General features: G+C 42.8%; 1 protein-coding gene across 1 annotated transcript; it reads left to right on the forward strand.

Annotated features, from left to right (window-relative positions):
• Window positions 1-3,661: 3,661 nt before the first annotated feature.
• LOC142062719 (embryonic protein UVS.2-like) lies at window positions 3,662-23,496 on the forward strand. Its single transcript, XM_075105574.1, has 11 exons — window positions 3,662-3,779; window positions 3,936-3,960; window positions 4,885-5,022; window positions 7,033-7,150; window positions 7,695-7,873; window positions 13,244-13,325; window positions 17,415-17,542; window positions 19,321-19,436; window positions 19,874-20,099; window positions 21,202-21,320; window positions 21,896-23,496. The coding sequence occupies exons 1-11, from the start codon at window positions 3,711-3,713 to the stop codon at window positions 22,124-22,126; spliced, it is 1,431 nt and encodes a 476-aa protein (XP_074961675.1). The 5' UTR covers window positions 3,662-3,710; the 3' UTR covers window positions 22,127-23,496.
• Window positions 23,497-25,421: the final 1,925 nt, after the last annotated feature.

Here is a 25,421-nt window from a genome sequence, read left to right on the forward strand (position 1 = left end):
CTTTTAAAGAATAAATCTCTCATTTGAATAAAAATGTTTCTAAAATGGGGAAATATGTCAATATATGCTATGGCATAAGAAACTGACCTACACTAACACTGACTAATTTTATTAAAACTAGCTTTCAAGTGTTTGTGTCAAGCATATACTATGCTCTATAGTAACCTTTTCTATGAAAGGTTTGCTTTTGCTGGCTGATAACTGGGACAAAGTAAGGACTAGGCACCATGGACCAGATTTACAAAATCTTAGTGTCACGATTGTGACCTTTTCTACAAAAGCCAAAACATTTTTTTTGCATTCAATCAAGGTCAATGATTTAATTATTCTAAACTGATTAACTGACTGGCAACTGAAAAGCAGGAAATCTCATTTTCTTCTCCTAATCAGTAAATAATGAGACATGAATGCATGCTTTCACTAATCCTAGCATCCTGAAGGACACAAAGGAAGTTTTGTGCATGTTTTTGTGATTAACTCTTTTCAGCCTGTCGTAGCATAATAGTTTCATTTAATGGATACGAAGCTATTTAAAAGTGCTTGTCAAGAGAATCTGATTTCTGTCCAAGTGCAGTGTCACACAAAACAGGTTTAAAAAATTGTCATCTAGTAAGGGCAATACTTTCTATGATTGTGACTTAAATAAAAAATTAGGACTCTTAAGGTAGTAAGAACAACTGACCTGTTCAAACATATAGAGATACCATGAAGCCTCCTGAAAAGTAATAAGCTCCTTAAGGAGAACACACAGCTTAGTTAAGCCAACTGCTTGTTCACCAGCAATTGTGTGCATAACCTTTGGTGTGAATAGCTAAAAAAGTGAGTTATTCTCAGTTTTATTAATTACACTGGCTCCTTAGACAACCACGTGGCCTTTCACTCCTGAATTTTGTTTCCCTTGAGGTTCTGTCGCGGTTTAGCCCCAGTCAGCAACCCAGCCCCACGCAGCCACTCGCTCACTCCCCCCTGGTGGGACGGGGGAAAGAATCGGAAGAGTAAACGTGAGGCAACTCGTGGGTTGAGATAAAGACAGTTTAACAGGTAAAGCAAAAGCTGCACACAGAAGCAAAGCAAACCAAGGAATTCATTCACCCCTTCCCACGGGCAGGCAGGCGCTCAGCCATCCCCAGGAGAGCAGGGCTCCATCACGCGTAGCGGTTACTTGGGAAGACAAACGCCATCGCTCCAAACGTCCCCCCTTCCTCCTTCTTCCCCAGCTTTATATCCTGAGCATGACATCATATGGTACGGGATATCCCGTGGGTCAGTTGGGGTCAGCTGTCCTGGCTGTGTCCCCTCCCAGCTCCTTGTGCCCCCGGCAGAGCACGGGGAGCTGAGAGAGTCCTCGACCAGTGTAAGCGCGACTTAGCAACAGCCAAAACATCTCCGCATTATCACTGCTGTTTCCAGCAAAAATCCAAAACACAGCCCCATGCTAGCTACACGAAGAAATTTAACTCTACCCCAGCTGAAACCCGGACAGGTTCCTACACTCTAGTGCTTTAGCCAGGGAAAGTGCCCTCTGTGCTTTCCCGTTATGGAAAGATCATTTGACTTACTCTTCCTGTTGCTTTGATGATACCTGTTACTGATACAGAGCTAGGAAAAACCTGTGCTTAAACACCAACAGGTGTTTGGTTTTTCTAACTTTGTCATTTAATATTATGCAAAGAGGGACTTGGATTGAATGGTGAAAGAGGTGCTCATTCTCTGCCATGGAATGAAGGTGAAACTAAGTAAGCATTACTAAGAATGTGGTAAACATCATATTAAAATTACTAACAAACAGTATTGATAAAATATCTGGCAGATCAAGGGCAGTGTGGCTAAGAATGAGAAATGCCAAAAGACAGTATAAGAGAAGGCGTACAGAGAAAGAATGAAAGTAACAGCTGTGTGATCAAATTATTTGGATAGAGAGACCTGAACATTATTCTGCTAGAATATCAAAGCAGACAATGTAGACAAGCAGCACCAAAAAGGAAATTTGCGTCTGCGAGACAACTTCTGATAATGTGTTATCAGGTGATATAAGACTAATCTATTAATTAGCCTTGAAAAATCACCAATTCGTTCTGGCAGTCAGGAAAATTAATTAAACAATGGGATGAATCTCCTGACTCAAGGGTTACTCTGGTCTGTGGTCTGCAACTGGAGTCAGTAAGGTATTACAGCCTTCCACAGAATGGATATGCAAATCTCCATGGCACAACTTCAGAAGGCCCTGCAGTCCCTCCTTGCTGTACTCCTGGGGTGACCCAGCGCCAGGCTCTGCACAGTGATCTGGTCTTATTCTCTTGCTTTTTCTGTCTAATAAGTTCTGCTCTCTCCCCTGTCATTTTGTGATGTGCTCCTGTGACTCCCTCTGTCTCTCTTTTGAACCTGATCTTGAACAGGTTGCTCAGAACTGTGCAGTAGGACCTCTGGTTATCGGTGTAATGAACTAATGAGGACTTCAGAACTTCATCCCCTTACCGTCCAAAGCAAAAGGGGTCCTTTATGTCTATGCCTTCTTATTGCAGTATAATCTACAAGTAAATTGTAACTGTAGATGAATTGTGAAAGTCATAGAAATGTGGAATATTTTAGAAAGTTTAGGAACAAACTATTAGTAAGGTAAAACGAAAATATTAGTAGCAAAGCTTTACATACATCAGCTAAAATTTTCCTAGCAAAGTACTCCTTAAAAACAAAGGACCAGCCCACGCATTTATCTGGAGAGGCACCCTCTGCCATCTTGATCTGCTGTGAACCACATAGATTGCTCTGAATTTTGCCTTTGCAGGCAATTCCAAAGGTTTTCTTACTCGTTTCTTAAAGATCTGATGCAGCAATTCCCTAGGATTTTCTACAACACCTAGGTATCTGTGCAGGGGCTGCAGCTGGGAGGAGAAAGCAACATCTGCCTGCCTATGGTGGTGTTCATGTGGCTTCAACATGAACATTCCCATTGTGTGGCTTACTCTTACAGTGTGGGGTTTCTAGGATTCAGCCTGCCTTTCTAGGCTTGTTTCTATTCACAGACACCAAAGGAAAGAGGGCTTCCCAGAAGGTGGGAAGCCAAAACTCTGGGACTGGTGGTTTTATTTATTTGTAGGCTCCAGAAGGACACACAATCACTGCCAGTGATTATTATATTGCAAGATATGGTATTAGGAAAACAATTTCAACCAACAATCAGATTCATCTTTGGCTCCAACAGATTTCCAGTGCTCCCGGCCAGCAATGCCTGGCTGAGAGCTGCGCACAGAGTGGACAGGCTGACAGATGGGCTTTGCAGGACAGGGTGGCTCCTGGCAGCAAGCTGAGGAGTTTCTAGGACAAGTAAAGTGTGGATGGATCAAAGAGTTCCTTGACATTGAGTTTTGCTGTAAACAGACAGCTACCAGATATCCTGCAGGTCAGTAGCGAGGAGACCTGCAGCAGCTCATGGGTTCTTCTGAGAATTAAAGATGAGTCACTTTAAGGTTGCTGGATTTTCTTTCCTATTGCTCCACTTCCTCTGTTTTCTGAAGATAAATAAGAAATGAGAGCCTGGAAATTCTCTTGAGAGGTCCTGCAGCTTCTTTGTTTTGTGAAAATACTTCTTGTTATCTAATTTTGTTGCACTTGTTAGCAACAGCACAGCTTTCCCATAAAACTTGCCCCAAGTAAACTAACCACAGCTTTGAGAACTAAGCTGCAGAGCAGATCATCTCAGAAGCTTGACGATGAAGTACCTTCTTCTGCCAACTCATTTAGCATTTCTCTATAGCTTTGCACTAAGTAAGCCTGTCCAGGTGTGTCTCAGATGTTTAGAATTTACATTGCTGCTGCTGAGTTGCTCTGACTATCTTAAAATTAGTTGCAAACTTTTACTGCTGTGATTTTACATGATAGAAGTTTTCTGCCATGGAGATAAGTGTGTATTAAAAGATACGCTTTTTCTTTTCCAGAAAGTTACAAGAAACAATGACTTAGGTGAGTTGATTGTAATCGTTATATAAATAACTGTAGATTTTGGTGGGGCTGCTTCTCTATACCTTGTTCTCATTATTTGCTATATTTTTCTCTTTGAAAATATTTTCCAGCATCGTGGAAAACAATTCACAGAATTCAGATGTGTTTTAAAGTTGCATTCAGTGTGATTATTTATGCTGTCATGATAAAGAAATTAAGAAGACCTATTGAGCCATTGCTATGTGGAATGTTCTTTTCCATATGTAGCCTCGGCAAATCAGAATACTTTTCACTTTGATTTCTTTCCTCTGTCATATAAGGCACTCCCCTGCCTGCTGTACCCAAGACTATTGTACATTTTTGGCATAATAACCGATAGCTCTTGTCTAGGAGAAATGTATTCCAAGTATTTTGGAGTCAGGACTGAGGAGTATGCCACAATGTCTTATGTCACATTAACAGTTAACCTGGAAATGAATAGTTTGCATGCGGTCAATATGCATGGTAAAAACAGTAATTTCTTTTCTATGATTCATCCCATTTTTACAGAGGTCAGTTATGATTTTTCTTTAATTCCACAAGCTCTAATGAAGAGAACAATGACTTATAATACTTAGCCTTCCACTCTGAAGACTCCCAAAGCTACTTAAGCTAAAATGTATTTAGTCATAACTTTGATTACCACTGCACTATGACTTCTATATTAATATTAATCTTTTCTATCCAGGAAGCAAGGCAGACCTAACCAGTCTTAGCATATTGTGAATGCTAGTTTCATTCAATCTTAATTTACTAATCCTTTTTCTCATTATTAGGAAATTAAATTTAGTGAAAGAAATTTTCAAAGGTACAAAAGCTTGGTTAGTGTATACCTCTCATCTACCTTTTGCACATCTATTCACCTTGTCAGTGCTATGTATGTTCTTTATTGTCTTCATCTGCCAGGTAGTGAAATAGCTGTGTATGAAGGAGACATAGTCTTGAGAAGAGGACGACGCAGTGCAATTAACTGTGAGAGTTGTTTATGGCCCAAGTCACAAGATGGACTAGTCAAGGTTCCAGTTAACATCTCTTCTGATTTCTGTGAGTGTATGCAAATGGATGCTGTAAAGTTAGCATTGATCTTCCAGTCCCTATACTGTCTGTTATTTTATGTTTCTGTGGCATGCAGCAAAAGCCATCTTTGTCTAAATGAGAATTTATTTACGTCTCTCTTGCTGATCTGTTTGATAGTTTGGATGATACTCCAAACATTTCAGTTACAGACACTAAAATATGGGGTTACTTGGTGTGGTGGTTTAGCCCCAGTCAGCCACCCAGCCCCACGCAGCCACTCGCTCACTCCCCCCTGGTGGGACGGGGGAGAGAATCAGAAAAGTGAGGCAACTCATGGGTTGAGATAAAGACAGTTTAACAGGTAAAGCAAAAGCTGCACACAGAAGCAAAGCAAACCAAGGAATTCATTCACCCCTTCCCACGGGCAGGCAGGCGCTCAGCCATCCCCAGGAGAGCAGGGCTCCATCACGCCTAACAGTGACTTGGAAAGACAAACGCCGTCACTTCAAACGTCCCCCCTTCCTCCTTCTTCCCCAGCTTTATATACTGAGCATGACATCATATGGTACGGGATATCCCGTGGGTCAGCTGGGGTCAGCTGTCCTGGCTGTGTCCCCTCCCAGCTCCTTGTGCCCCCGGCAGAGCACGGGGAGCTGAAAAAGTCCTTGACCAGTGTAAGCGCGACTTAGCAACAGCCAAAACACCCCCCGCATTTTCACCGCTGTTTCCAGCAAAAATCCAAAATGTAGCCCGATACTAGCTACTACAAAGAAATTTAACTCTATCCCAGGTGAAACCAGGACACCTGGGCGGTAGTTTTATATAAATACCAGCTAATTAATTTTAATTACAAATATTAGCTCCTTCCTGCTAGCTAAAATGCACTTTGATATTTAGCAAGTACAGAAGAAGAAATAGAATTTGTTCACATTATGAATGTATTTTTGTCAAAATTCCCACTAGGAGTACTTTTTTGAACACTATAATTTTCTTTCAAATCTCTCATAGAAATATTCCCGCACTATAAATCCTGTAGAGGCAAAAATGGAGGAAAAAATCCTAGGAGATTTTTTTTCCCTTATCATTTCCCTCTCCTCAGTCAACAGCTCTGTCCTGTGCAAAAGGCTGCAAGACCAATGACTTAATCTAAAAAATTTTGTTCCAGAACACTTCATATGGGCTGTGCAGATCTTCCATCTCTCTCCTGCTGACGTTTCTCTGGTCTGAGGCTTCCATACAGACCCCTCTTAAAAGATCTTACCTTGAGAGAAAATGGAATGGAAGTGAAATACAGCCTGTTCCTGATTCCTCTTCCTGGCGAATGGGAATATGTGTTATCATTTGACCTGAGGAAAGCCCAGTCTTTGCGTTACTGAGGCTGCTCCTCCCGCCCATGTGCTTCCAGAACTGCAGCGTGACCTCTTGTGGTTATGTGAGGGTTATTCCATCTACCTCCCTCCCTCCAAACTTTAAAGATGAGGAAATTGAGATACAAATCAGTTGTAGATGATTCATAACTAAGGAAGCCAAATTAGGCCAAAATCTTCAGAAGTAGATAAACACTCCAATCTTTGTTTGGTACCTGAATAGAAACACTGTGATCTTCAGAGCTTCTGAATGCTGGCTGTCTCAAGTGATCCCAAGGGGATGGCAGATATTTGTTATCCCTGATAAACAAAATAGGGTTTTGGTGCTTAGCTACAGTCAGGTGGCTCGTATGGGGTACTTTAATCCAATTATTCATATCTGAAACTGTTTCATTTTTTCTGTTCTATCCAATGGAAGAAACAATGCCAGTCTTGCTTCCCAACAGCTGTGTCCTATGGAATATGCATAAGGGCCAGCTATAATTTTTACATCTCCCCTTGAAAGCCCAGTCAACTTGAAGATCTCTGAAGATTTTGTGCCCTTTTTTAATTGTACTTGTATGATAAAAAGCTAATGAGTGCTGTGAAGTTTTAAAGGAATGCACCCCATCAATGCGCCTTAGTTTTGATTAACCAAGGAATATTTCCCCTGGCCCTTTTCTTTTTCTAGCAGTGACAGAGAGGACTTGGATTGCCGATGCTCTGCAAGAGATCTCCACGCTGACTTGCGTGCAGTTTGTAAATCGCACTACAGAAACAGACTATGTGTATGTTGAACGTGGGCAGAGGTAAGATTCCTGTCTCCTGGGAGTGGAAGCACTCAAAAGGTCTTTCAGCTTCTTTACTGTTTTGATCTGGATTTAAATAATTGCCCTTTTTTATCCTAGGAATCAAGATTCAGAGAGCAGGTGCAATTTTTCATTTTTCTTCAGATATACTGGTAGTTACATCAGTTAGTGGGCTGAAGGAATAAACGTGTGTGTGGACTTAAAGATAATGGGGTATAATTCAAAATGAGATATCTTCTGTCATTGTTGTAAAAATTTGAAGAAGTATAATTGTTTCAGGTTCTTTGCTTAACTACTTAAACTTCTTCATCTTAGTTTGATGTAGCCATTTTACTGTTTTAAAATTTGCCACGTCATGAAGGCTTTATTTCTCCCTCTATGTAGTTTGGCAGCTTTTGGAAGCCTAGATATCTCATGCCAGTGACCATTTGCATGTCCCCTTCTGTGGCTGCACATCTGGAGGCCCTTGGTGGCATAATCAGTACATCTATTTCTTTGTATTTGCTGAATGTGATCATTTTGGTTATTGATCACCTATTCTTAGCTGCTGGTCTTACTTTGGAAAAATTGGAGGACGTCAAGCAGTAGGCCTGGTGAAAAATGGTTGCATGGATAAAGGAGCGATTCAGCATGAAATCAACCACGCACTGGGTTTCATCCACGAACAGGCACGGAGTGATCGGGACAGGTTTGTCAAGATTATGTGGGAACACATTGTGGCAGGTATGTCTGCTAAATCTTAAGAGAAAACATATACTTTCAGATAAAGGAGAATGTTTCTTCTGTGAAGAGCAATGCAAATAAGAATCATGATTAATGCTGGCTGAATTGCAGCAGCAGCACATTCAGCACGATGGAAATTCTTGTTCAGTGTTTGTACTAGGGGAATTTCTGTGGCTACATCAACGTTAGTGTGGTCCTCCAAGACAGATGCAGCCTTAAAGTAACTCTGTGTTCTTATTTTTATTGCAATCTTGAGCCCAGACTCGCCTTATATCCAAAATACCAAGTTCATCAGGAATGCAAAATGTTGTAGGAAAGTCTTGGCCAGGAGGGAAGACTCTGAGACTTATAGCTGAGGTGGGGAGAAACATGATATTCAGAGATCATGGTGGGGAATTGCACAGCAACTCTGTCAGGGGGAAAACCATGGAAATAGGGAAGGCAGCAGGTAGGCAGTGAATGAAATGCACATAGCCTAAAATTTAGATGAACAAGGGACTCAATGTGGAGAGAATGGAAACACATACAACCACTAGGCTGGGCAAAATTCTGGGACCCGGCACGAAAGACTGCGATTATTTCTTCCTTGAGGAGAGAATACTATACACTGCCATGAAAAGAAGGAGCAATGGGGAACAATCAGGACTGGTGAAGCTGTAGGGGGAAAACAAGTGAATGTTATTTAGGGAAAAGAACGCAGAATGCAGAGAAGGCAGAGTTACTGAATGCCACCTTTGCTTTGGTCTTTACTGCTACGGCTGGCCCTCAGGCATCTCAGCCCCCAGAAGAGAGAGAAAAAATCTGGAGAAAGGAAGACTTACCGTCAGATGAGAAGGATTGCGTCAGAGATCACCTGGACCCTTGCAAATCCATGGGCCCTGATGGGATGCACCCACGAGTGCTGAGGGAGCTGGCAGATGTTTTGCTGAGCCACTCTCAGCAAGAAGGGTTGTGGAGGAGAGGTCATGGAGGACAGGAGAGGTGCCTGAGGACTGGAGGAAAGCAAATGTCACTCCAAACTTCAAAAAGGGCAAGAAGGAGGACCAGGGAAGCTATAGGCCAGTCAGCCTCACCTCCATCCTTGGAAAGGTGATGGAGCAGTTCATCCTGGATGTCATCTCTAGGCATGTAGAGGCAGTAGTAGTCAGCATGGATTCACCAAGGGAAGATCATGCTTGGCCAACCTGATAGCCTTCTACGATGGTGTGACTGGCTGGGTTGACAAAGGGAGAGCAGTGGATGTTGTCTATCTCGACTTCAGCAAGGCATTTGACTCTGTCTCCCATAGCATCCTCATGGACAAGCTAAGGAAGTGTGGGTTGGAGGAGTGGACAGTGTGAGGGATAGAGAACTGGCTCAACAACAGAACTCGGAGGGACGTGATCAACGGGGCAGAGTCTGGATGGAGGCCAGTAACTAGTGCTGTTCCCCAGGGGTCTGTGCTGGGCCCAGCCCTGTTCAATATATTCATTGATGACCTGGATGATGGGATAGAGCGTAACCTCAGCAAGTTGGCTGGTGATACCAAGCTGGGAGGAGTGGCTGATATGCTGGAAGGCTGTGTTGCTATCCAACGAGACCTGGGCAGGCTGGAGAGCTGGGCCGAGGGGAACCTGATGAGAATCAACAAGAGCAAGTGCACGGTCCTGCACCTGGGGAGGAACAACCCCATGCACCAGCACAGGCTGGGGGCTGAACTACTGGAAAGTGGCTCTGTTGAGAAGGACGTTGGAGTGCTGGTGGGCAGCAAGCTGACCATGAGCCACCAATGTGCCCTTGTGGCCAAGAAGTCCAACGGTATCCTGGGGTGCATTAAAAGGAGCGTGGCCAGCAGGTCGAGAGAGGTTATCCTCCCCCTCCACTCTGCCCTAGTGAGACTGCATTTGGAGTATTGTGTCCAGTTTTGGGCCCCCCAGTTTAAGAAGGGTGTGGAACTCCTTGATCAAGTCCAGCGCAGAGCTACCAAGATGATTGAGGGACTGGAGCATCTGCCTTAGGAGGAAAGGCTGAAAGGCTTGGGTTTGTTCAGCCTGGAGAAGAGAAGGCTGAGGGGGATTTCATCAATACCTATAAATATCTAAAGGGTGGGTGTCAGGACGATGGGACTAGGCTCTTTTCAGTAGTGCCCAATGACAGGACAAGGGGCAATGGGTACAAACTGAAACACAGGAAGTTCCAGCTAAGCATGAGAAAAAACTTCTTTCCTGTGAGGGTGACAGAGCAGGGGCACAGGCTGCCCAGGGAGGCTGTGGAGTCCCTTCCCTAGAGACATTCAAAACCCGCCTGGATGTGTTCCTGTGCCCCCTGCTCTGGGTGTCCCTGCTCAAGCAGGGGGGTTGGACAAGATGATCTCCAGAGGTCCCTTCCAACCCCTGCCATTCTGTGATTCTGTGATATGAATCATTTGGGCATGTGCCCTTGATCTGTGTGCGGGAACACGGGAGCATATAGAGAGCTCCAGGCTCTGGGAAGGGGAGGGTAGAGAGAATGGAAGGAGGTTCCAGGGAAAGTGAGAAAGTGGTATGTAGAAGGAAAGTAGGGGAAGAAAGGATGCAAGGAATCATTTGTCTGACAGCTATGAGAGCTAGACAATCCACAACAATTGTAAAAAGATAAGAGTGTACTTTGTTCATTAGAGAAAATAATAGTAAATTAGGTGGGACAACTGAATACCAAATTCTAGTAAGTGTCTTCAACAAATAAGATATTCAACTCTTCAATATCATGCACAGCTGAAAATATATCTTTTTCTCCAGATGGAACCTGATTGTTTTTATTGTAAATTCCTAACACACTGTTCTCCAAACTTTTTCAGCTATTCCCATGATAGCCTAAGTACATTCCATTTGTGCTGTTCTTTATTGAGGTTTCAGCTGTAGAGTTAAGGTGCAATTTTGCTATGAATTGTTTGCCATTGTACAAGGGTGTGCCATATTTGAAATGCTAGCAAAGGACGTGATAGGAAGGAGAAATTGAAAACATGAAGCCAGAACATGAAACCAAAGATACTAGACAAACATAAAATCTTACACTAGTTTTGCAGGGGGAAGTCCACAGGTTCAGATGTCATCATTCCTAAAAGATACAGATGTAACCAAGCTCCGACTCAGGCACAGTATCATGAAAGGATAAAAGAGGGGGATGCAGTGAAGAAGACAAGGCTGTGCAAAAGGAGATGGGGTATATCTTCAGTGTATTAACAGCATTCACCAAGAGTGGAGGCTGAGAAGCTTGGCACGACAAGGGAGTTAGAATGCAAAGTGTGTCCAATGCAAGCAGTGTAGGGAAAAAACGCAAAGGTACATAGGGAAAATGAAATTAAGAAACACAGATATGTTCATGAGGATTTTTAGCGTACACCTCCTGTAAAAACACGCTGCTGTTAACAGGCATGATGGCAGAGCTCCCCCAACCTCAGTGGTGCAGAACCAGACCTCAAGACCTTTTGCAGCTTCCCAGCTCTCCGACACAAGCTGATTTTCTCTTGTCAGGGCTGCAGTACTGTGGATGTTTGCTGGGTTTTGTTTTTACCCAGAAATTTACCTTGGAAGCCATCCTACTTCTTTGTTTTGACAAAATGCAGCCTGATCAGTTGCTGTCCACTTAGCTACTTGAAACTCAGCTTGTTTTTCCCAAACTTTTGGGGAAAAAAAACTGTATTCAGAGTCTCCAGCCAAAGCTTCCTTTTCAGCTCTTCTGAGTCATTACACTTAGATTCTGACAGAGGTAGATTTTTTTTTTTAAGAGTGGAAAAGATGGGTTAAGTCCCCATATGTGTGCAGGTCTAGACAGCCAAATCTCTCTGGCATGTGATGAGGCAGATACTAGTTTTCTGGCAGTGCCTCTGTCCAGCCAGGCTGCTGTGACTTTTTCTTTTTAGCAAACCAATTCAGCAAAGCACTTATGTGCCAAACAGTAGTCATATGCTTAAATGTTTCACTGCATTTGAACTGTGTTCTCTGTTCATCCCCTCAAAAGAAGCTGTGCACTTGCTGATAATTCTTTCTCAAGTCAGCAGAGCAGATAAGAGGAACTGAGATAAAAACCTAGCAGAGTCAGGAAAGCCAATGCTGTTGAGAACCAGTTTGAGCCTTAACTGAGTTTTTGAGCTATGAAAAACTCCAAAGTCAGGTTTATCCCCAAACTTTCTAAAATTCATTATTTTGAAGCTTCTCTTTGCATTTCCTAGCCCTAGACCAGTGCTGAAGGACATTACTGGAATAGACTGGCTCTGATTGCAAGCCTGCCAGCCAAGTTGTGCAGACTCCAGAGATTTTTCTGACAAGCGTCCAATGCTGAACTCTTGTCCAGATGGTTTGTGGTTTACAAACCACTAGTTTTGAAGGTACAGATGTTGAACTGGAAAGGAGTGCTCCGTGGTTAGGGCATTAGCCTCAAGGCCAGGCTGACTGCACTCAGCTCCCTGCTCTGACATTGCTTACTTGCCTGTCTTACCATGGACAAAAGACCCAGTGTGCAATTCGTCCTCATGCTCTCCAGTCAATGGAGAGAAATAGGTGCCTTCAGATGAAACTCCCTCCATCTGTGTCTCTCCCTCTCCTCTGTCTGTCCTGGGAACCTTGATGAATAGCTTCAGTGCCTAACTAAAGCTAGATGACATGAATTCCAGTCTGTGTCTCTGGGCTCTGTATCGTGTAATGCTTTCTTACCTCATATGGGCTTTCTAGGGCTAAACAGTTGAAAAGTGATGAGATGCTCAGCAGCTATATTCAGACATAATGTTTCTAGCTGATCTTCCTGAGTGCCCTTGCTTCATGCGAGTCATATCACTTCACTATAGTCCCTGCTGATAGGTTTGACCAGAGAAAAAGCCAGAACAGGGCTGATAACATGTCCTTTGGTGCAAGTAACAAGCAAACTGTATCCCTTTCTTCTATGGTCTTATAATCCTTTGGTGAAAGGATTCAGCAAGACAGGTTGGTGGTCACCTACACATACCTCTGAATTTTTGATCTAGCTGGCCAGCCAAATTTCCCTTTCAAGGTATGGATGCAGCTTTGGGGACATAGGCTGAATGCTTATAATGTTCAAGATAATGCACTGAAATGTATTTGGAGACACCCGAATGAAAATGGACATGTGAATACTTTTACTTGAAGAGTGGAATGGATTCATTGATTATATCAAAACTTTTACTTGTTTGATTAGGTTTATATTCTGAAACCTACTAGACTGAGTGAAAATGAGTTCCCATGAGCTTCAAAAGGCTCTGGTGGTTTTGATAGATCCAAGATTTCATGAAAAGAAGTATTTGTATCCTAAGTTACTCTTAGGATTATGACAGCAGACAGTGTACTATTAGAGCAGCAAAAATTGTTCTGACTGAAATGTTGCTTTCCTACCTTACAGGGGAACAAGGAAACTTTGCAAAAGTGAATTCCAAAAATCTGGGCCTTCCCTATGACTACTCTTCTGTGATGCACTATGGCGCGTAAGTTGTTTTCTGAGATGTCTTTTCAAAGGAGAAAACAGCTTTCAGATCTTCTGCTCAGGTTAGGAAGAAGGGATTGACCTGTGCAGGATATTACTTTTGCTGTTCACTTAAAATTCAGTGAATGGGCATAATTAAGGGTGAGCACACTTCGTTTGTCAGCAGGATTCCGGGAAAGCAGAGTTGATATGGATAGAAGAAAAAATTAGGATGTTTTCTTTCACTGTACTCCTGTCTCTTGCTAGAGGCCTTTGACGTGGCTATGGTCCAAAGTCTAACTCTACTGAGTCACTGATCTAAACCAGTTCTGAAGTCTGAATTATTTTTTTAATGTAGTAACAGCTGATCAGAGACAACAATATTTACGTGCAGAGAGAAGATGGAATTTTTTTTTATACCATTAAGATGTTGTGTGCTGCTTCATATTCATCTGGGAACACTGTCTAAGGTTGCATTTTAGTCCATAATGTACAAGATCATATCATGTACCTTCTCCTTTATTTCCACTAGCAAGCAACAACTTCTGAACAAAACTGTGAAATAAAACTTGTCTAGTAGGAGGCAGGAAATTGCATATAGCAAATAAATAATTAGTAACTGATACAGAACTACTCCTGTGCCTCTGCCTCTGGAACAATGAAGGTGGGATTCAGGTAATTTTGCCAGGACATTGGCGAAAGATGTCTTCACTCAGAACAGTGCCACTTTTTCGTTTTGTGCTCTCATGCTTTCACCTGCTGCACACCATACTGGTCCTCTTCAGGGAAGACTAACTGGTCCCTGAGAAGCTTCTTGCCCTTTTCCATTGAAATTCTATGCATGTGGTACAGGTAGAGGTAGTGTTTTCCTCCATCCCATCAGTAGCCGGGAGACATATGGAAAGGAACAGGAAGTCCCACCTCATTAACACGTGGCTCAGAGGCTGGTGCCAGCGGTAGAATTTTGGGTTTTTTGATCATGGGGCAGTTTACATGGCCCCAGGCCTGATGGAGACAGATGGGGTTCACCTGTTGCAAAGGGGGGAAAGGATTCTGGCTCAGGAGTTAGCTGGCCTCATTGAGAGGTCTTGAAACTAGATAACGAAGGGGGAAGAGGATAAAACCAGGCTTGCTAGGAGTGAACCTGGGGGTGGCATGCCTGTGTTGGAGAAGAGATCAATAGCTCAACTGAAGTGCATTTATACCAATGCACGCAGCATGGCCAATAAACAGGAGGAGCTGGAAGCCATTGCGTGCCAGGGAAACTATGATGTGGTCGCCATCACGGAAACATGGTGGGACGTCTCGCACAACTGGAGCACTGCAATGGATGGCTACAAGCTCTTTAGAAGGGACAGGCAAGGAAGGAGAGGTGGAGGGGTAGCCTTGTATGTTAGAGAGTGTTTTGGCTGTCTGGAACTCAACGACGGTAATGATAAGGTTGAGTGCTTATGGGTAAGGATCAGGGGGAAGGCCAGTAAGGCAGACATCCTGGTGGGAGTCTGTTATAGACCCCCCAGCCAGGGTGAGGAGACAGACGAAGTACTCTACAAGCAGTTGGCTGAAGTCTCACAATCTCTAGCCCTAGTTCTCATGGGAGACTTCAACTTGCCATATCTCTGCTGGAAATACATCACAGCAGAGAGAAAGCAGTCTCGGAGGTTCCTGGAGTGTGTGGGAGAGAACTTCCTGATGCAGCTGGTGAGCGACCCAACCAGGGGAGGTGCCCCGCTGGACCTGCTGTTTACGAACAGAGACGGCCTGGTGGGTGAGGTGGTGGTCGGAGGCTGTCGAGGGCTCAGCGACCATGACACGACAGAGTTCTTGATTCTGGGAGAAGTGAGGAAGAGGGTCAGCAAAATGGCTACCCTGAACTTCAGAAGGGCAGACTTTGGATCGTTAAGGAGTCTGGTTAACAGAGTCCCTTGGGAGGCAGTCCTGAAGGGCAAAGGAGTCCAGGAAGGCTGGATGTTATTAAAGAAGGAAGTCTCAAAGGCGCAGGACCAGGCCGTCCCCATGGGCTGTAAGTCGAGCAGGCGGGGGAGAAGACCGACTTGGCTGAATAGGGAGCTTTGGCTGGGACTCAAGAAAAAAAGGAGAGCTTACTGCCTTTGGAAGAAGGGGCAGGTGACTCTGGAGGACTACAAGGGTGTTGTGAGGTTATGCAGGGAAAAGATTAGGAAGGCAAAGGCCCAGCTGGAACTTAAACTGGCCGCCACCATTAAAGATAACAAAAAATGTTTTTATAAATATATCAGTGACAAAAGGAGGGCCAGCGAGAACCTCCCTCCTTTGTTGGATGCGGAAGGTAACCTTGCCACGAAAGATGAGGAGAAGGCTGAGGTACTTAGTGCTTTCTTTGCCTCAGTCTTTAATAGTCAGACTGGTCATCCTCGGGGTTGTCAGGCCCCTGTGCTGGGAGATGGAGCTACTATGCAGAATGAAGTCCCAGCTGCTGAAGAGGTGGCGGTCACCGACCTGCTCCTTCACCTGGATGTTCACAAGTCCATGGGGCCGAATGGGATCCACCCAAGGACACTGAGGGAGCTGGCAGAGGAGCTCGCCAAGCCACTCTCCATCATTTACCAGCAGTCCTGGTCAACCAGGGAGGTCCCAGATGACTGGAAGCTAGCAAATGTGACGCCCCTCTACAAGAACCTTGGAAGGAGGATCCGGGGAACTACGGGCCTGTCAGCCTGACCTCGGTGCCGGGAAAGGTCATGGAACAGATCATCTTGAATGCCATTACGCGGCATGTGTGAGACAACCAGGGGATTGGGCTCAGCCAGCATGGGTTTATGAAAGAGATGTCCTGCCTCACTAACCTGGTCTCCTTCTATGATAAGGTGACCCGCTTAGTGGATGAGGGGAAGGCTGTGGACATTGTCTGCTTGGACTTTAGTAAGGCCTTTGACACTGTCTGCCACAGCTTTCTCCTGGAGAAGCTGGCTGCTCACGGCTTGGACAAGTGCACTCTGGGCTGGGTTAAACACTGGCTGGACGGCCGAGCCCAGAGAGTGGTGGTGAATGGAGTCACATCCAGTTGGCGGCCGGTCACGAGTGGTGTTCCCCAGGGCTCAGTGTTGGGGCCAGTCCTGTTCAATATCTTCACTGATGATCTGGATGAGGGGATCGAGGGCACCCTCAGTAAGTTTGCAGAGGACACCAAGTTGGGCAGAAGTGTCGATCTGCTGGAGGGCAGGAAGGCCCTATAGAGGGACCTGGACAGGCTGGATCGATGGGCTGGAGCCAATGGTATGAGATTCAACAAGGCCAAGTGCCAGGTCCTGCACTTGGGTCACAATAACCCCTTGCAACACTACAGGCTTGGGCAGGAGTGGCTGGAGAGCTGCCTGGAGGAAAAGGATCTGGGGGTGTTTGACAGCCAGCTGAACATGAGCCAGCAGTGCCCAGGTGGCCAAGAAGGCCAACAGCATCCTGGCTTGTATCAGGAATAGTGTGGCCAGCAGGAGCAGGGCAGTGATTGTGCCCCTGTACTTGGCACTGGTGAGGCCCCACCTTGAATCCTGTGTTCAGCTTTGGGCCCCTCAGGACAAGAAGGACACTGAGGGGCTGGAGCGTGTCCAGAGAAGGGCAATGAAGCTGGTGAAGGGTCTGGAGAACAAGTCTGATGAGGAGTGGCTGAGGGAGCTGGGGTTGTTTAGCCTGGAGAAGAGGAGGCTGAGGGGAGACATTATCGCTCTCTGCAACTACCTGAAAGGAGGCTGTAGTGAGGTGGGGGTCGGTCTCTTCTCCCTGGTGACAACCGATAGGATGAGAGGAAATGGCCTCAAGCTGTGCCGGAGGAGGTTTAGGACGGATATTAGGAAAAACGTCTTCACTGAAAGGGTTGTCAAACACTGGAACAGGCTGCCCAGGGAGGTGGTGGAGTCTCCATCCCTGGAGGTATTTAAAAGAAGGGTATATGTGGTGCTTGAGGATGTGGTTTAGTGGTGGACTTGGCAGTGATAGGTTAGCGGTTGGACTCGATGATCTTAAGGGTCTTTTCCAACCTTAACGATTCTACGATTCTATGAATATGATTATGCAGTTAGAGAACTTTACTGTTTAAGAGAAGTGGTCTAGAAATGTGGTTTCCTTGTTTCTACAGGTATGATTTCGCCAGCACTCCAGGGAAACCAACTATTGTACCAGTTCCTGACCCCTCTATACCCATTGGGCAGAGAGAAGGGCTGAGTAACTTGGATGTAGCTAAAATCAACAAGCTTTACAAGTGCAGTAAGTGCTGTATATAGAAGGCATGTGAATCCTTATACAACTGAGGTCTGTAGACATTGTCAGACATTCCCCAAAGAAACTCAGCCCACAGTCCTTTCAACACATATCTCCCTCACCCTACAAGAGGGCTGGTATGTGTGTGGCAACAGACCTGTCCCTGTGCCAAGCTGCTGCCTTCTTGGAAAGGACAATTTACTTTCAGTAATTCACTGTCATTCTGAGTTATTCTCACCTAGTCCCTGCTTTTTCACATAAGCAAAAGCCATCAGAAAAATCACGGTTGCTACCTCTGTCAACTTCTTATTTCAGGAAAGCTCTGAAGGTTGCAAAGCATGTAAGCTATCCTTAGCCATGATTAATTATAGCTGAGAGTCATGTGCATCAGTAGTGCCAGCAGGTTTGTGATTTCTTTCAATTAGAAAATGACTGCAGGGCTATAAATATGGGTGCCATTTAGGCTGATCAGAACATCTCTTTGAGGGGAATTCCCTGGGCTTTTTGTAGAGTTACCTACTTCCTTGCCCCATCCATTTCTTAACTCATCACTGTGGTATCTTAAGGTCTAGAAATATTTAGCATTCTTCTGTAGCAGGAACTCTTCAGTTAAGATGTGCAAAATACAGGTAAAACACCAGGTGTGCTCCTGCAATACACAGTTTTTGCCTCAACTCCCAGTACATAGGCTGATTGATTTATATGGTATTTGACTTCTGAGATGTTAACTCAATTAGTTTCCACCAAAACAGCAAGAAACATTAAAATGGCCTAAATATTAGTGAACCAAATTCTGCTCTGAGTTGTGTTAGAATTTAATTAAATAAATATCAGTAATTAGTGGGAATCAGCATTCCTTCAGTTGGATAGGTAGAGAAATCATTGCTGAGAGTGGTTCCTCCCAAATTCTTAACTTCAGATAACACAAGTTTACAATTTAAATATCTGTCATGGTCTCAAATATAGCGATAACAAGTATTTAATAATATTTAGTCTTGATAGTGGGGCTGGGAATGAATCACATTTCAGTACCATTATTGTGTCATTTCATAATTAGATCTGTATGTTTTTGAAGAAAAGGGCTAAATTAAAAAAGAGAAAAACTCATGGACTAAAAAAAAAGAGGACAAAAAGTCTGGTTGTCTCAGGGAAAGTAGGGAGAAAGAGGAAAATATCATAAAATTATACGTTCAGATGTCATATATTCATATTTGGTAATCTGGGGAGCTACACACAGTGCAATAAATGAAGACTACATGTGGAAACACGAAAGACAGATGAGATCAGAACAGAGTTTGTATACCACTCACTAGGTCTGTAGCTTGACTTCAGTGCTCTCTGTTATTGTTTTCCCACAGTGACTACCCTGCTTTGCTTTGACAGAATCTAGTTTTCAAGCTTGATTTTTGCATACACTTAGGAATACACACACATTTGCTGATGGGAACTGACGTTCAGATGTCATTGAAACTACTTCTGTGATTGAGGCTAAGGAAGTTCATGAGAGATCCAGGCCTTTTTTAGTAAACTAAACTATGTGAGTGAAGCCCTAGTGTCTTTAAAGAAAACATCAGTAGCTGAAGCAGATAAGTAGCTTTATTTCACTTGCAGGTTTTGAATAACTTTTAGACTAGCAACATCACCGCAATTGTAAGCATTATAGTTAATTTCTTTTTTACAAGCTTGACTTGATGCAAATGGTTGGAGAGACTTGTTAGGTGTTTCTGGAAGATTTTTGTGCAGTTTTCATTATCTTCAACACTGTTGTTGGTTCTTCCCTTCAGACTGCTGTAGCTCTGTGTTGCCTAAATCCAAAGGCTCATTCTCCTCTGTCAATTATCCATCCCCATACCCGAACAATAGCAACTGCCTGTGGTTGATCCGCATCCGTCGAAGTAAGGTAATTTTATTAGGAAAAAAAGGTTTAAACCACAGTGTCAAGGCTACACAGCATTATTTCATTATTATGACTACCCTCTGGGAGTAATTTTCATGGACCAAGACATTTATTTTGTTACACAGTGAATGAAAAGACTGTTCTCAACAATTTTCATAAGACTTATTAAGACTATCACATGCATTATTTGACTTGATTTTTATCCAGTCAAGATTGGATGACTTTTCAAAGGCAAGCAATAGTCAAACATCAATCACTGGGCTCAGTAACAGGGTAGCTAGGTGAAATTTTATGCTCTTTTTATACAGAGAGTAAAATTTCAGTGATACACGGATAGTAAAATGAATATGAAATCTTAGTTCACTTCATAACAATTAGATGGTTTGAATCTTTCCCTGTGTATAGCATTAAACACAATGTCTGTTTTCTTGTTTCTCAAGATTTTCCTGCAGTTTGAGACTTTTGATCTCCAAACCTCCTCAGACTGTACTTCCGACTATATAAAAATTTACAGCGGAAACAGCAAGAATTCCCCCATCTTGCTGGACAGATACTGTGGGAAGGGGCCACTGCCCTCCTTAGTGGCATCTGGATCAACAATGCTGGTAGAGTTTGCAAGTGATGAGAGCATTACAGCCACAGGATTCAAAGCCTCCTACAACAGGGGTATGATCACTCCTTTGCACAGCTTGGAGAACAGCATTAATAGTATTTGTATGGAAGAAGTGAAAATTTTGAACATGTACTCCAGCGTAGGTTTTTCCTGTGTTATTCTTTACACTTCCATAGCACTTGCTAATGCAGGAAGGCTAGGCAATGATGGGGCTGAAGGTTAGCAGGAAACAGAAGATGGAATGTTGCATGGGTCTCATGTTAGTAATCCTGAGAACCCACTCGCATTCTTCCGAGAGCCTCTTCTAGGCTTCTTCACACCTTTAGAACAATTTCTTTAAAAATAATGCAACGACAGTAATAGGAGCAGTGCAGCCAAAGAGCACAAAGACTGCAGAACTCTACATCTCATTTGTTGAGATTTCTTGTTAAGCCAGTATCTAGGCAATATGTTATTCAAGGTTTTGTGTCTTTTTACACAACAGGGGAGATACTAACCTTGGGTAACTTACGCTTTCTGAATTAAAGGCTTCTGTTATGTTACATGAAACACAGAGCTTACTGTAGTCGCTTGAGGGGTGTCTTTTACAAACATACAAATGCATTACGGACTGCTGGATAAAATTCTGTTGTGCTGCAACATGCTTCCAGTTAGAAGGCAGTAGCCCAAATAACTTGTTATTGCCTGATTTCAACTCAAAATGCTGAGTTTTCTAAAGCATGAATTGAGGAGGTCTTAGAAACGTGTCATTTTTACTCTTTTTGCATTAGTTTTCATGGAGTAATTTCTAGATAGCATTAGATCTAGCTTGATAATGCAATCTTGAATACTTGAGCTAATTCTATTCTGAAAGTACAGTACATTAGTACCATTAGAATGCTATGCCAATATGGTAACACTCAATTGTAAAGACAGATATAGCTTTAGATGCAGGTCTTTCCTGTCCTCCAAATGTTAATTAGGAGCAATGTTTTTAGTTCCTTCAGTACAGCTGCTGTTACAAATACTAAGCAAGGAAAGAAAATATTTCAGCAGTAGATTTTCATGGTAGCACATTTTTTCTTGGCTTGAAGAAAGAATACAGTAAGCAAGCTCACTTCTGCCAAAATACTCTTGTTAATATGCCCGTCTCTGTTTTTCTCCTTTACTCTTCAGTGAATTGTGGAGATACTTTCACAGACTCAAATGGAGTCATCACCTCTCCAAACTATCCCAATAAATACCCCAAAAACCAAGCATGCTTCTGGGTCATCAGTTCTCCAGTAGGATACAAGGTAAGGCACAGATGAACTCACTTGTGGGTTTCATCAGTGTTCTTCAACTGAATCTTTTTTCTCTTGCCTTGGAGAATAACAGCTGTAATGTCACTTTTTGAGCTGGCATTCTCAGAGTAAAAATCTGAACACAAAAATCCAGTTTAAGAACTTGTGCTGGATCTTGGTATCTGAGGTGTTCAGCAAGCGAAAACCTTTACACCTGCATGTGAACTCATATGAATTTAGCTTGTACCATCAGGCTTTGTTCAGAATAACCCCCAGGTAAGAGTTCCCATTAGAAAACTAAAATATTGCACAGATGCTCTTCTTAATATTTCTCTAGAGAAGAGAAATTAGAGTGTACAAGATCAATCTTGTCCCTTGCTTCTCCTTCCAATCCAAATGCTGATGAACTGAGCAAATAATTTGCTACTAATTTACATTACAATACGGGATCAGGATGTGGTGCAAACACAGAATAAAAAAAGGTGCCTGCACATAAGGATTTCAGAGTATATGTGCTTGCTACATACAAAGGGTAAGAGAAAGGCGTATAACCTGGAAGCAAAGTGCTTTGGTTGTATTTTCTTCAGATATCTCTCAAAATGTTATCCTTTGAGCTGGAAGATAGTGACAAATGCATCTATGACCACTTGCTTATACACGATGGAAGCCGACCTACATCACCTGCAGTTGGCCCTTATTGTGGGACAGAGAAGGTTGCAGACTTTACTTCCACTGGGAACTTCGTGCTGGTTGAATTTCACAGTGATATAGTTTGGGAGTTGCCCGGATTCGTGATGAGTTATACATTTGGTAGGTAGTACTATACGTATGGGAGTTGGAAAACACAGAATAAAAGTAAGAGGCTAGCTAGCCATGGGAGAAGGTCCAGATGCTACCAATTTCAGCAAAAATATAGCTCCCTGATACCTTTAACAAGCTTGAAGCTTGATCTCTTGGTCTTACATCTACAGTGGTGTAAGTTGCATGGTGAATTATGGACAAAAATGTTCCTGCCCACGGGAAGCTTGTCTGAAACTGTAAGCTTTTTGTTATAGTATTCTCATTGCTGGTGTTGCATAGAAAAATAAAATTGCAAAACTAAAAACTGTGTAAGCAGATTTTCAAGAACTTCTAGTGTTAGAAATTGTACCCATAAAAATTTCAGAATATAGCTATGTAGCAACTTTAATCTGTATTCTGGCAAATGTTATCATCCAACCATAATGTACATACCAGTATGCATACAGAAAAAACTTCAGACACATGTTTATTTATGCTTTGAAGTCAAGCTCACTCATACAGTTCGTATAGGCAACTTAGCTTAGCCTGGATATCACCAGGTACAGCATCTCAACTCAAAGAATTGCACTACTCTTCTGTGAGATGAACCAGGTCAGATAACAGATTTAACTGAAGAAATTATTAGGAGTGGCAGGAAAAAGCAGTGAGGGGAGAGGGAATGGAGTGAAACACCTATTGTTACCACTTTGCTGATGCCCGAGTCAGGTACTGAAATTGTCCGTGGGGTATTACCAAAATATTTTTTAAAAATGATGCCTGAAAACATAATGCAAAGTCCACCGAATGTAAATGGAGCCAATAACCTTGGAGAACATATTAGGTGTGAAGTACCTTGCCTGTATAGAGAAATCTTCCACCTCTGAGGAGACATCTGAAGAGAAAGAAATCACCACTGTAGACAGCTAACACTTTGCCTTGACTTGATGTATTCAGAACTGAATGCCAGCGCTAAACTGGAAGATGCCAAAATTTAATAAATAATAAAGGTTCTTGCTGCAGTTATGCCTTTGTGAAGAAAAGCACGTAGAAAATGCCAATTTGCTTTCCTGGTGCTAGGAAGGCAGCCAAGGAAATTTTAAATTATGCTGTCACTTTTGGGGGCTTTTTAAGGATCTCTAATGTTTTCCTTTCAAAGCACTGGTTAATTTGCATCCTCAGAAGAACGATATTTGGTAAGATGTAAATATCAGGGTCTAGAGCTTGCTTGCATCATGGTGGGAAAGTGCATGCAAATATTTGTGGTTCCTACAAGCTCCTGTCTTCTGGCTATAAAAAGTATTCATTTATTTTGGCTCACTATTTAGATTGGCACCTTTTTTGGAGGATGTAATAATTTCAGCAGCATGAGAGAAAATTAAAGTCTATTTCTATTTTTAACCGCAACTTCAGACTGTACAAAAGCTAATTCTTCTCCCCAAATCTGAGGACTTTCATGGAGGTGCAAAAGTAATAACTGCGTGACAACTGTTAATGTATACAAAGTAGAATGGATCCTTATTATAAATACGCAGTGCTGAACTGCTTTGTAACTTACTACTTTAGTTTCCCTTTAGTTCCCATTGCCTGATGTGGGGCTCTACATAGGTCTGATGCTTTAGATGTTCACCTGTATTTGGTAAAGGAGCATGAACAACACGTTGAAACAGCAATGTACTACATCGAGGAATATTAGTCTTGCAATTTGTCATTAGAAATATGGTTTTAAGTAGGAGTCGGAGACGTGGCAATGTGACTTGATCAAGGTACTTTACTTGTAAGCAAGCCCTTCCTGCAGGCAAGTCATAAGCCCTAAGGGCACACAGCCTGGCTGAAGACTCATCTCATTTGTTTTGAAAACATGAATTCAACAGTAATGATGTAGATTCCTGAATGTATGGACAGGCTGAAATATAATGTGATGAGTAAGATAACTCTTTAATAGGAAAGGCTTTTCAGCCTGAGATCTAAAGGTTCTGCTTTTCATGAGTTCTGGTAGGGGTCCTTGTTAACCGCTTTCCTTGAGGGACATGCACATTAGCTGGAGCTTCCACACATGCTCCAAATCATCTCCTGACCCTCTGCAGATATCAAAACCTTCAGCTTTCCTCTAATTATTGCTAAAATCTCTGGTTTCCTGCCAACAGTCTCCACTTCAGTAATACATTACTCGTCTATAAATCTATGGCCCACCAAACAGGAAAATGCCACATACAAAACATCCTGGTGAATGGCATCCTTCTTATAATGACTGCTGCTCATTTTCACCCACAGTTAGTTGCAAATCTTGAATGGAGAAGCTGTAGAATTCACAAACCCTGGCAAGAGCTTAGGTGTACCCAACTGCACAATGTAAGGGGTCTTGCATCTAACAGACAAGCATTGGCATATATAAAAATTATTTACAAGCTTGCTAATAACATTCATATTCTGAGATATATAAATTAAGAGTGACCAGTCAGTAGACAAAGTGGACAGTATAGCCAAGTTTAGGATTCCAATACCACTGCAGGAGGATTTTGAGAGGTTCTAATGACAGTTCGGCATTCACTTAACGCATCTTTGAAATCCAGCATGTAAGGATTTAACCTTAAAAAACAGAGGCATCTAGCAGTCATGAATAGATATGTGTCTTCCCACATACGTACATACCTCATGACACAAACAGGTATTACCTTAATTGTGTATAAAAACATATATGTGATAAGAGAGACACTTCCAGAAGCATGCTTGTGTGGAAGAGACAAGAGTGTTTGTGTCCATGTATTTCAATCTTACCTGCTTTGGGACTGTCCAGGTTCCTGTCTGGGAGGCAAGTCAGGGCCTTTGAGTGGTATGGTTTTGTAATCTGTAAGAACCGGAACAGAGATCTGTCAATTACTGCTGTAGGGGAAAAACAACACTACAGAAACACACAAAAAAAAATGTACTACTCATAGCTCTTTTCTGTGTTTAATTTAAACCACATTTCTGTTACATAAGTAAATAACTGTGGTTGAGACCACACTTGCTTGCATGACCAGAATCCCAGTGCCTGAGAGAAAATAAGGACAGCTTTTGGCATGCTGATAGTACAGTTGGTTCCTTGTCTAGAGGAAGAAAATGAGCCTACTGAAACAGCAAGACAGTACTGAAACTCAGTTTTCAATTTCACTGTGGTGATAATCTGCCCTTTCTATCACACTGAACTGCAAGGAGAAACATTACAGCCTGGGAGACTTAGTAGGCCCATTTTGAATTAACTTGAACTTTTTCAAACCAAAAGTTTTACTTCTAGATGCATTCCATTATAATAATCAAGCCCAAAGATTATCAATGCCAAGTCTAATACACTGG

Source organism: Phalacrocorax aristotelis, chromosome 10 (genome assembly GCF_949628215.1).
Source record: "Phalacrocorax aristotelis chromosome 10, bGulAri2.1, whole genome shotgun sequence".
Lineage (NCBI taxonomy): Eukaryota > Metazoa > Chordata > Aves > Suliformes > Phalacrocoracidae > Phalacrocorax > Phalacrocorax aristotelis.

Excerpts from the sequence above, each read along its gene's own strand:
- LOC142062719 (XM_075105574.1), top strand. The coding sequence starts at position 3,711 with ATGAAGTACCTTCTTCTGCCAACTCATTTAGCATTTCTCTATAGCTTT. Across the intron at positions 17,543-19,320 it reads CAACAAGCTTTACAAGTGCA|ACTGCTGTAGCTCTGTGTTG; the intron begins GTAAGTGCTGTA and ends TCTTCCCTTCAG. Across the intron at positions 21,321-21,895 it reads GTTCTCCAGTAGGATACAAG|ATATCTCTCAAAATGTTATC; the intron begins GTAAGGCACAGA and ends TATTTTCTTCAG.